At 38.2% G+C, this 12,500-nt stretch overlaps 1 protein-coding gene across 1 annotated transcript in view; it reads left to right on the forward strand.

The window, feature by feature from the left end:
* Positions 1 to 12,500, forward strand: part of cul4a (cullin 4A) — a 27,336-nt gene that overhangs the window by 3,847 nt on the left and 10,989 nt on the right. The window contains exons 3-16 of the mRNA XM_079422403.1: positions 124 to 227; positions 590 to 659; positions 2,000 to 2,073; positions 4,570 to 4,732; positions 5,273 to 5,362; positions 5,470 to 5,552; positions 7,261 to 7,328; positions 7,423 to 7,541; positions 8,828 to 9,020; positions 10,074 to 10,178; positions 10,285 to 10,395; positions 11,524 to 11,609; positions 11,849 to 11,956; positions 12,098 to 12,211. Of these exons, the coding sequence (XP_079278529.1) occupies positions 124 to 227; positions 590 to 659; positions 2,000 to 2,073; positions 4,570 to 4,732; positions 5,273 to 5,362; positions 5,470 to 5,552; positions 7,261 to 7,328; positions 7,423 to 7,541; positions 8,828 to 9,020; positions 10,074 to 10,178; positions 10,285 to 10,395; positions 11,524 to 11,609; positions 11,849 to 11,956; positions 12,098 to 12,211 (1,488 nt within the window). The remainder of the gene's footprint in view (positions 1 to 123; positions 228 to 589; positions 660 to 1,999; positions 2,074 to 4,569; positions 4,733 to 5,272; positions 5,363 to 5,469; positions 5,553 to 7,260; positions 7,329 to 7,422; positions 7,542 to 8,827; positions 9,021 to 10,073; positions 10,179 to 10,284; positions 10,396 to 11,523; positions 11,610 to 11,848; positions 11,957 to 12,097; positions 12,212 to 12,500) is intronic.

Genomic DNA, 12,500 nt, shown 5'->3' on the forward strand with positions numbered 1-12,500 from the left:
GATGTAACTGAGCAGCTCTTCAGTTGCAGGTGTGCTGATATTTGAGAAGGTTTCAGAGCGGTTACCCATGATTCCTCTTCCATCCACACTGATGCGTGTTTATGACCTGTTTTGTCTCCGCAGGCCGTGGAGAATCTGTGCTCCTATAAAGTGTCGCCCGTGTTATACAAGCAGCTGCGCCAAGTGTGTGAAGATCACGTTCAGGCACAGATCCTTCAGTTCAGGGAATATCCTTCATCTGTGTGTGTGTGTGTGAGAGAGAGAGAGTGTGTGTGTGTGTGTGTGTGTGAGAGAGAGAGATAATGTGTGTGTGTGTGTGTGAGCGAGAGAGAGATAATGTGTGTGTGTGAGCGAGAGAGAGAGAGATAATGTGTGTGTGTGTGTGAGCGAGAGATAATGTGTGTGTGTGAGCGAGAGAGAGAGAGATAATGTGTGTGTGTGTGAGCGAGAGATAATGTGTGTGTGTGTGTGTGTGAGCGAGAGAGAGATAATGTGTGTGTGTGTGTGTGAGACAGGTAACGCTTGTTTTGCTGGTGTTTGGTCAGTAGATGGTCACTAGAGGGCGCTGTAACCCTTAACAGAGTCACACAGAGTCTCTGGACAACCTGTCTTTCCTGAAGAGAATGAACCGCTGCTGGCAGGACCACTGCAGACAAACGGTACAGGACACGTGTGTGTGTGTGTGTGAGAGAGAGAGTCTCTTCTATGGTTGTAACGGTATGAGATTTTCACGGTATGATAGTCGTCTCAGAAAATATCACGGTTTCACGGTATACACGGAATTACATTTATTCATTTAGCTGACGCTTTTATCCAAAGCGACTTACAATTGCTATATATGTCAGAGGTCGCACGCCTCTGGAGCAACTAGGGGTTAAGTGTCTTGCTCAGGGACACATTGGTGTCTCACAGTGGATTCAAACCCGGGTCTCTCACACCAAAGGCATGTGTCTTATCCACTGCGCCATCACCACTCTTATATATATTAAACAATAATTCTTATCAGTAACAATGACTCTTAAAAGAATAAGAACAAGTTATTTGAGTGAACAAATCCTTTATTGCAACAAACTTGAAATCATTTTAATGAAAGTAAGCCTCCCTTCTGAGGAAAAAAAAAACTATTACAAAATAAAGCCATAAGCCTTATGTATATCAATATCACACTTTAACATTTTAATTAATGTTTTAAAATGTTATGAAATGAAAATTTAACAACACTTATTTTTGGCAAAGTGCTGCACAACAGAGGTATTCTGAGTTAAAACACGGACAAACATGATATTCCTTAAAAATAATGTTTAAATGAATTATTATAAAGAATATTATTATTGTTGTCATAACTTAAGTACATTGTACAATGCTAATTTATTTCTGTTAGGACTTCAAGTTAAATTGAACTTTTATTTTGACGGGTTGTAGCAGATCTTTGATAAAAAAGAAGACAGATAACCTCGTTAAGGTTATTCTGTAAATCCCATGTTCTCGACTGCTCCGGGACTCCCTCTGCATCACGGAAACTACACGGCCTTATAACGTGTTATAAATGCCACATACCTTTATCTGCACGGAGGGATGATGTCTGTGAACATGTTGGATGTATTGCCTGCTTTTGCAGCCACTTTGCGTCCACGTTTTTTGCAAATTGGATTCGTCCTCAAGGACAACCCCACGTTTATGTTTTTAATCAAAGTATTCTCATACGGCAAATTTAAACTTATTTCGGCAGGGGATGGAGATTAGATACAATCTCTGTCTCTGTCATTTCAGCAGAGTGAAGCAGCCGAAATTGCATAAGCGCGGGTGAGATTATTATATATATATTTTTTTTTTCATTATTTTTTTTTTTTAAACCGTAGATATGCAAATGGTTACAGTATGATAACCGTGTACGTTAAACCGCGATAGACCGTCATACCGGTATATCGTTACAACCCTAGTCTCTTCACACATGTCTGGGATGACATGAACATGAGTGAACATGAGACGTCTCCTTCAGATCATGATCCGCAGTATTTTCCTGTTCTTGGACCGAACATATGTCCTCCAGAACTCACTGCTGCCGTCCATCTGGTGAGTCCGAGATATTATTATAGCTCTTATTAATATTAATTATATTATTTTTAGTGCTGTCAAATGATTAATTGGATCCAAGATAAAAAATGTTGTTTACATAATATATGTGTATGTACTGTGTATATTTATTATGTATACATATAAATACACACACATGGATGTATATATCTTGAAAATATTTACATGTATGTATTTATGTATGTAATTTATATTATATACAACCCGAATTCCGGAAATGTTGGGATGTTTTTTAAAATTTGAATAAAATGAACTAAAAGACTTTCAAATCACATGAGCCAATATTTTATTCACAATAGAACAGAGAACATAACAGATGTTTAAACTGAGAAATGTTACACTTTTATCCACTAAATGAGCTCATTTCAAATTTGATGCCTGCTACAGGTCTCAAAAAAGTTTTGAAAATTTGAAAATAAATTTTGAAATGATTCAGCTGGGAGAACATCTAGCAACTAAGTTAATTGACATCAGGTCTGTAACATGATTAGCTATAAAAGGGATGTCTTAGAGAGGCAGAGTCTCTCAGAAGTAAAGATGGGCAGAGGCTCTCCAATCTGTGAAAGAGTGCATAAAAAGATTGTGGAATACTTTAAAAACAATGTTCTTCAACGTCAAAATGCAAAGGCTTTGCAAATCTCATCATCTACAGTGCATAACATCACCAAAAGATACAGAGTAACTGGAGAAATCTCCAGTGTGTGTAAGGGACAAGGCCGAAGACCTTTGTTGGATGCCGTGGTCTTCGGGCCCTCAGACGACACTGCATCACTCATCGACATGATTCTGTCATTGACATTACTAAATGGGCCCAGGAATACTTCCAGAAACCACTGTCGATGAACACAATCTGCCATGCAATCTGCAGATGCCAACTAAAGCTCTATCATGCAAAAAGGAAGCCATATGTGAACATGGTCCAGAAGCGCCGTCATGTCCTGTGGGCCAAGGCTCCTTTAAAATGGACTGTTTCAAAGTGGAAAAGTGTTCTATGGTCAGATGAGTCCAAATTTGACATTCTTGTTGGAAATCACGGACGCCGTGTCCTCCGGGCTAAAGAGGAAAAGACCTTCCAGCGTGTTATCAGTGTTCAGTTCAGAAGCCAGCATCTCTGATGGTATGGGGGTGCATAAGGTATGGGCAGCTTGTATGTTTTGGAAGGCACTATGAATGCTGAAAGGTACATAAAGGTTTTAGAGCAACATATGCTCCCCTCCAGATGACGTCTATTTCAGCAGGACAATGCAAAACCACATACTGCAGCTATTACAACAGCATGTCTTCGTAGTAGAAGAGTCTGGGTGCTGAATTGGACTGCAGTCCAGATCTTTCACCTATAGAGAACATTTGGCGCATCGTTAAACGAAAAATATGTCAAAGACAACCACAAACTCTTCAGCAGCTGGAAACCTATATCAGGCAAGAATGGGACCAAATTCCAGCAACAAAACTCCAGAAACTCATAACCTCGATGCCCAGACGTCTTCAAACTGATTTGAAAAGAAGAATATATATATATATATATATATATATATATATATATATGAATGTGTGTATTTAAACATGCATAATAAATATTTATAGTACACATATATTATGTAAACAAAAACTTTTATTTTGAATGTGATTAATCATTTGAAAGTACCAATTCTTTTCTAACATTATTATAGTAATTTATTAATATTTTGAACTTTTTTTATAATTTCTGTTTTCATTTTAATTTGAGCTTTTGTCATTTTTATTAGTTTTGTTAGTTAGCCTATAATGTTTATTAAAGCAATAGTTGCCTCAAAAATTAAAATGTGCTGTAAATGTGTTCACCCTCAGTCCATCTGAGATCAGGTTGAGTTTGTTTCTTCATCAGGTTTGTAGAAATGTGTCTCTGCATCAGTGTCTCAGCAATGGATGCTCTGCAGTGAATGGGTGCCGTCAGAATGAGAGTCCAAACAGCTGATAAAAACATCACAATAATCCACACCACTCCAGTCCATCAGTTAACATCTGGAGAAGACAAAAGCTGAAACAAATCCAGCATTAAAATGTTTTTAACTCAAATACCACAGAGTTTATAATCCATAATAACACTTCCTCCAGTGATAAAGTGCATCTCCTGTTGTCTCACATCATATTTGTTTAGATCTGTTTTGGCATCTGTGCAGATTTCTCTCCTGATTCAGACCAGAACACTTTTTCTCTGGAGGAAGTGTTATTATGGATTATGGACTCTGTGGTATTTGAGTTAAAAACGTCTTAATGCTGGATTAGTTTCATCTTTAGTCTTCTCCAGATGTTAACTGATGGACTGGAGTGCTGTGGATTATTGTGATGTTTTTATCAGCTGTTTGGACTCTCATTCTGACGGCACCCATTCACTGCAGAGCATCCATTGCTGAGACACTGATGGAACGGGTTAGTTGTAGTGGGCTGTAATAACCCAGAGCTGGTGTTGCTATAGTAACACACGTTTGTTGTCAGGGACACGGGGCTGGAGTTGTTCCGGACTCACATCATAAGTGACGGAGGCGTTCAGAGCCGGACGGTGGAGGGAATCCTGGAGCAGATCGAGAGCGAGCGAAGTGGAGAGACGGTGGAGCGCAGTCTTCTGCGGAGCTTACTGGGCATGCTCTCAGACCTGCAGGTGATTGGATGAGACGCTGGTCATGTGGGGCTGTTAAAAATGTGTTTGTCTTTGAATCATTCATTCAAGAGATTCATTCAAAAACACTGATTCATCCAGTAATGAAACGAGTCAATCTTTTATCATTCGAGTCATTGAATCATTCCATTCATTAACTCCATGAGATTTTGTTGAGTTCTGAATATTTGAATATTTTTCTTCAGAATTGTGAGATAACTACAACCTCCATTAAAAAACAAAAGTCTCAATGTATCCAGAATCAGCTCTATTTTGCACATAAACGGCTCTTAATCGAGTCCAGTGTTTATGTAGCCGGCTGATTTTTGTTCACGGTATTCAGCAGCAATTCAATGTTTTACAAAAAGAGACACAGAATAAATATGTTTGATATCTTAATGTTTCACTTCTTTTTTTTTAACCACATGGTAATCGATAAGAATCGGAATCAATAAGCAGAATCAGAATTGATCAAATTCAAATGATACCCAACCCTAGTAATTGTGTGTGTGTGTGTGTGTGTGTGTGTGTGTGTGTTGTCAGGTGTATAAGGACTCGTTCGAGCAGCGGTTTTTATCAGAGACGAACCGTCTGTACGCGGCTGAGGGACAGAGACTCATGCAGCAGAGAGACGTGAGAGCATTTCCACTGCATTCACACAGTGACACTTTCCACACGTGTGTGTGTGTGTGTGTGTGTGTGTGTGTGTGTGTTCATGTGTGCTCATGTTCTTCACACAGGTTCCTGAGTATCTTCATCATGTAGCACAGCGTCTGGAGGAAGAGAACGACCGCGTCATCAGTTATTTGGATCAGAGCACACAGTGAGTGTGTGTGTGTGTGTGTGTGTGTGTTTGTGTGTGTTTGTGTGTTTGAGTGTGTGCGTTTGTGTGTGTGTGCGTTTGTGTGTGTTTGTGTGTTTGAGTGTGTGCGTTTGTGAGTGTGTGCGTGTGTGTGTGTGCGTGAGTGTTTGTGTGTGTGTGTTTGTGTGTGAGTGTGTGTGTGTGTGTGTGTGTGTTTGTGTGTGTGTTTGTGAGTGTGTGAGTGTGTGAGTGTGTGTGTTTGTGAGTGTGTGTGTGTGTGTGTGTGTGTGTTCCTTCTGAAAAAAATAAAATCTGTCATTGACTTACAGGAGGCTTTCCTAAACTGGGGTTTGTGAGTTGATGATAAGCTAATAATTAGTTATATAATAAAAACCTAAAATAAAATAACAAACAAATGAAAATAAAATGAAGTTATAAAATTGTAAAATTAATTATTAAAAACAATTAAGATTCAAAAACAAGTACAAGTAAGAAACTTACAAAAATGGATGAAATAATAAAGTAAATTTAAAATAAATCATTTTAAAATAAACAATCAAAATTAAATGATAAAAAGTAAACTACAAGAAATAATTAACAAATAAAAACAATGAAGATGAACCACTTACTAAAATTAAATTATAAACTTATTTACAAATGAATTACATAAAAATATAAATTCAAAATATATAAATATTTTTGTAAATAAAAGCAATCAAAATAAAACGCTTTTAAAAAAAGATGAAATATTTTATTCGTTCAGCTGCATGTCATGTGACCATTGACTGGAGAGAGCCGAGAACCATGAATACCATGTCGTTCATTTATTGAATATTAAATAAAAATCTCAAGAAGTACTTCAAGTGAGTATTTAATCTTAGAGGAGTTTGGCTGATGAAGAGTTTGTGAGTCCCTGATTTACATGAACAGATGAATATCATCATTATTATACATGCATACTGAATTCTAATTGGTCTTCAAGCTGTCTGAGGACAGTAAAAGACACACTGATCACTAGCTATGCTTCCATCCAAAGTTACGAATTAAACGTATGCGCAAAATTGGAATATCACATAAAACATTTGCGAATAAAGCACTGTTTCCATCCAGTGCACTGAAGAGAACAAATCCTCACTTCCTGATTAACTTGCGCTAAATATCGTGAAGAAAAACTAAATTTGCTGAAGTAGGAGAAGGCACTGTATATAATAATTTGTGTATATACAATAAATCAATAAGTCATGTTATCTTATTTTCAGAGCCTGCTGTTTGAGACGCAGTTCTGGGAGTTAATTATAACGAAGCACTTTGACGAGGCTTTGCTCGAGCATTTCAGATGCTGTGAAACGATATCGGTCCATTGGTTGGTCCAGTTTTACACTGTCCCATCACAAAGTCATGTCTTTTTTAATGCACATTAAGGAATTTATTCATTAAGTTAATGTTAAGTTTATCCTACTTTGTTGAGTGCATGTTTTTTATGTGCATTTTCAGAATTTATGCACATTTCCATCCAACGTTGTTTTTATGTGAAATCCCAAAATGCGCATAAAAATAGGTGGATGTAAACATAGATGGATCTGTTAATCCGTCTTTATTACTTCATGTGAATGAACAGACGTCATTTTGTTGGATCTGCTGTGTGTCAGTGCTGCTGTCTCCTGCAGGCGTATAATCACTATAACTGTGTCGTATAATCGCTGCTCTTACACCTGTCTGTGTGTGACAGAAAGCCGCTCATTGCCACAGTGGAGAAACAGCTGCTGGGAGAACACATGAACGCCATTCTGCAGAAAGGTCTGGATCACGAGTACAGATCAAAGACTGGAGATATAATGAACCACACGCTCAGCTGATGGTGTGTGTGTGTGTGTGTGTGTGTGTGCTGCAGGCCTGCGGATGCTGCTGGATGAGAACCGTGTGTGTGAGCTGACGCTGCTCTACGAGCTCTTCAGTAAAGTCAAAGGAGGGCTGACGGCGCTGCTGCAGGCCTGGAGAGAATACATTAAGGTACACACACACCAAACCACAAATACATTACATTTAGTCATTTAGCAGATGCTTTTATCCAAAGCGACTTACAAATGATGGCAATAGAAGCAATCAAAACCAACAAAAGAGCAAAGATATGCAAGTCTCGGGTAGTCTAACGCAGTACACGTAGAAAGGTTTATTTTAGTATTTATATATATATATATGCAATGGTAAAAGTTTCGGTATGGGTCTTTTGGTTTGGTACGCATGTGTACCGAACAAATCTGTCCTTTTTTTTCAGGAAATTCAGACAATAAATGCACAACAGAACGCCGTATGCTAACGCCTCAGTTCTAACGGCAAACCCTTCCTATTTACTACTATATTACGCGAAATAAACATGAATGAACATCTGAGCCCTCACGTAATCTCTCACAGTGTTTCAATTGCAGAAAGAACGTCATTAAAACAAAGTCACGTAGCATTTCATCAGTGTTTACAGCTCGTTATTTGCTAGAGTAATGAAGTCTAGTGAAGAGCATGTGAAATATTAGACTATACTTCATATTTACTTTAACTGTTAGTGATGTCTTGATTATTTAGTGTATTTGTTTAAATACATATTTTATTTAACAAGTTATGACTGTAAATTATTATATTCCAGCAACAAATAGAAATTGTATAATTTGAATTTAAAAACAATTTAAATGTTTGCATGCAATTTTGTATTTTTATTTGAGTGTTGATTATTATAGTTAAACATAAATAGTAATTGAGTTTAAGTTTGGGGTCTGTTGTTAATTGTAATCTTATAGTAATGTAAAAGGGCTTCCTGTAGTTTAGAGCAGAAGCTGAGCTAGATTTTTATCCCTAAGAAAATTTTAATTATAATTGAATTTATTTAATTACGAAACCTAGTTTCTTAAGGCCTTTTTTCCATTTAAAAAAAAATGTTTTATTAAGGAAACAAGCAGTTAGAAAACGAATAGAGAGTGCAAGTGTTAGAGGGTCAAATAAAGATGGAAGAGATGTATTTGTAGCCGATTCTTGAAGATGGCTAAAGACTCCGCTGCACAACTCCAAGGTTTCTGGCTGTTTTTGAAGGAGTTATGGTTCATGTGTCTAACTGGAAGGTGAAATTGTGATGAAACGATGGGTTTGGTGGAACCACAAGCAGTTCGGTCTTAGCCAGGTTGAGTTGATATATATATATTAAAAAACCTTTACAAAAACAACAAAATTAAAATAAAAAATAATTCAAATTATTAGTAAAACTGATAACAGTATCTCAGTTATCTGAAGACATGACTGTTGCCCTGCAGAGCTTCGGTGGAGAGATCGTGAGTTCTCCGGAGAGAGATAAAGAGATGGTTCAGGAGCTGCTGGACTTCAAGGACAAGATGGACCACGTGGCGCAGCGCTGCTTCCAGAGGAACGACAGCTTCATCAACGCCATGAAGGAAGCCTTCGAGAGCTTCATCAACAAGAGACCCAACAAACCCGCCGAGCTCATCGGTGAGTGACGACAGCACAGACACGCTCGCTCGTACGAGACTAACTCTGAAACACTGAATCCTCAAGAGCTGCTGGCCAAACTCTCATTCAAGTAACATGTTTCATAGGGTACGTGATGGATTTGAATTATGATCACCATTTCTTTTTCTCCCAGTTTATTAAGCGTTATAATCTATTATATGCTACATTTGTAACAAGCCTCCGCTGGTTTTCATGGTCATGGTTGCCAGATGTCAAGTGCTTAAATCCCCCAATCATAAATGGATACATTTTCTGGCCTGTGTTTTACTTATTTTTCCCAACCTGGCAAGCATTAATGCGCAGTCTCTCTCTGTATTACAGAGAAGTCATGATAATCTGAACACACCAGCAAACATGTAAACGAGTTTAGCGATCTCTATTGAGACGTAATGCTGTAATACAGCCAGTCATGTCTGCGATCTGCAAGGACACCGTGTGAGCTGACGTCTCTTGATTTGTGCTCATGTGAAAGTGCATTAATTCTGATGAAATGCGAACATTTTTGAGCAAAATAATCATGATTAACAGTTTCACCATTATTGTGCAGCCCTAATAATTCACATCAGCAATAAACTCTGACATGAATGACTCTTCTCACCAAGGCTGCATTTATTTGATCAAAAATACTGTAAAATTGTGAAATATTATGATTTAAAACAGCTGTTTTCTGTATGAATATGTGTTAAACTGTAATTTATTTCTGTGATCTGCAGCTGTATTTTCAGCATCATTACTGCAGTCTTCAGAGTCACATGATCTTCAGAAATCATAATAATATACTGATTTACTGCTCAACAAACATTTCTGATTATTATCAATGTTGAACACAGTTGTGCTGCACGATATTTTTGTGGAAACTGTAATGCATTTTATTTTTCAGGATTCACAGATGAATAGGAAGTTCAAAAGAACAGCATTTGTTTGAAAAATAAATCTTTTTACTGGCACTTTTGATTAGTTTAATGTGTTCTTAATGAATAAAAGCATGAATTTGTTCCTCATTGACCCTCTGCTCTGATCTGCTGTCCTCAGCGAAGTATGTGGACTCTAAACTGCGGGCTGGAAATAAGGAGGCCACCGAGGAGGAGCTGGAGAGGATTCTGGACAAGATCATGATCATCTTCCGCTTCATCCACGGTGATCTGGACTCCAGCTTCAATTCATATGACCGTCTCACAGAGATGAAGCTGAACTCATTCTGTGTGTGTGTGTGTGTGTGTGTGTGTGTGTGCGCGCGCTGCAGGGAAAGACGTGTTTGAGGCCTTCTATAAGAAGGATCTGGCCAAGCGTCTGCTGGTGGGCAAGAGCGCCTCGGTGGATGCAGAGAAGTCCATGCTGTCCAAACTCAAACACGGTTCGTTCTCATCTGACTTCTCATTGGTCATCAGACGGTTGCTGTGGAAACGCCACCGATCAGTCTCCTGGCAGTGAGGTCACATGATCGTGTGAACAGGAAGTGATCAGATTGCTGTGGTTGGGTTGCTATTGTTGCCTTGGTTGACTCTGTTCAAACCAGATGTGACCAGACGTTTCTGATCTTTTAAATGTTCTGAAGAACATATAAGAAAAATAAAAAAGTTGGCCTAATTATAATTAAATATTGGGGAAATAGTTGTTAGATGGCTAGGATAGAAGTTAAACTTTGAAAGCGTTATTTATCTTTCTGCTCAAGATGAGAACATTTTGATTATAGCTACACTGTTTTAGTAGCTAGATACTGCTTTTAAGTCAAATATTAAAATAGTATAGGTTTCAGGAGGAAAACCCTGAACAGAAACAGGTTTTTTAGTTTTGTCACATGGCCTCTCATGTATCTAAATGTAAAAATGTATTTATTTATTTTGTCCGGACCTTTGCTTGGAAGAAAATATAGAGGCTGTTCCTCTTTAACTTTAATTGAATACCCCTGACTTATATCATAAAGAAAGAAATAATGTATTTGTATTTAGATAGGACTCTTATTATAGAATTAGATTACAGAAAAACTGTTTTGAACATGGTAATGGATTAAAACAGAAGTAACAGGCTGGATGTACATTAACCTTTCATCTTAACAAAGCGGATCATTGATCATATATTTTGTCTATAGCTTATAAAACAGCTTCATAAATAGGAAGATTTGAAGACATCAGGATTCTGAATGGGATTTTTTTAGCGAGCCATTAAATGACTCGAGACTCGACTCGGACTCGTGACCAAAGACTTCAGACTAGACTCAGACTCCAAGTTAAAGACTTGTGAACATCTGCTATAGCAATATATATTCAAAAGATTACAGTTAGGTAGCTCTGCCCCAGACTCTCCTCATTGGTTGATCTGAGCAGACTGTGATTCTGATTGGTTTTTCCAGTGGAGCAGAAACAACACAATGCATCTTTAATTGTTGTCCATTTCATTTCTGCACATCTGTGTCTGCAGCAGTACTTGCTCTCTGAAGTTAAACGTGTGTGTGTGTGTGTGTGTGTGTGTGTGTGTGTTGTAGAGTGTGGAGCAGCGTTCACCAGTAAACTCGAGGGGATGTTCAAAGACATGGAGCTCTCCAAAGACGTCATGATCCAGTTCAAGCAGGTGTGTGTGTGAGAGATACACACTCCTAAACACACACACTCTCCATTATTAGTAGACGTACATGCAGATAGATCAATACAGATAAATAGAGAGATAGATGGAACATTTGAAGTAAGTGTTTGTCTCCTGTGAGGTGTTGCATCTCTCCTGCTCAGTTTGAGCTCCTCACACGTGGTTTGATGTGTGAAATATGTTTGATCTGTGTGTCATATGAGAGTCCTAATGCTGTGTGTGTGCAGTACATGCAGAACCAAAGTGATCCCAGCAACATCGAGCTGACCGTCAACGTCCTGACGATGGGCTACTGGCCCTCATACACGCCGATGGACGTCCATCTGCCTGCTGAGGTGTGTGTGTGTGTGTATGTGTGTGTGTGGGTAATGTGGTGGACATTCAACGCCCTGACTAATCAGTATGAGTGTGTGTTTGTGGTTAATACAACGGACATGCAACGGCCTGTCTGATGTGTGTCTGTGTGTCTGTTTCAGATGGTGAAGCTTCAGGAGGTGTTTAAGCTCTTCTATCTGGGGAAACACAGCGGGCGTAAACTGCAGTGGCAGCCCACACTGGGCCACTCAGTGCTGAAGACTGAGTTTAAAGAGGTACACACACACTCACACTCACACACACACACACACACAGAATTATGACAAAATAAGACTTTATTAGATTAAAAAGTCCTAAATGTGAGATAAAAATGTTAATACTATGAAAAAAAGATTGTTATTACATGAAAAGTCATAATTATGGCAAATAGTCAACAATCTCAGAGTCTCTGATGAACAAAGTTTCAAAGAACTTTTATCTGAAATAGAAACATTATAAATGTCTTTACTGTTACTTTTGATCCATTTAATGCATCCTTGCTGAGTAAGTGTTTTCTTTTCTTTC

Source organism: Barbus barbus (assembly GCF_936440315.1).
Source record: "Barbus barbus genome assembly, chromosome: 7".
In the NCBI taxonomy this organism is placed as follows: domain Eukaryota; kingdom Metazoa; phylum Chordata; class Actinopteri; order Cypriniformes; family Cyprinidae; genus Barbus; species Barbus barbus.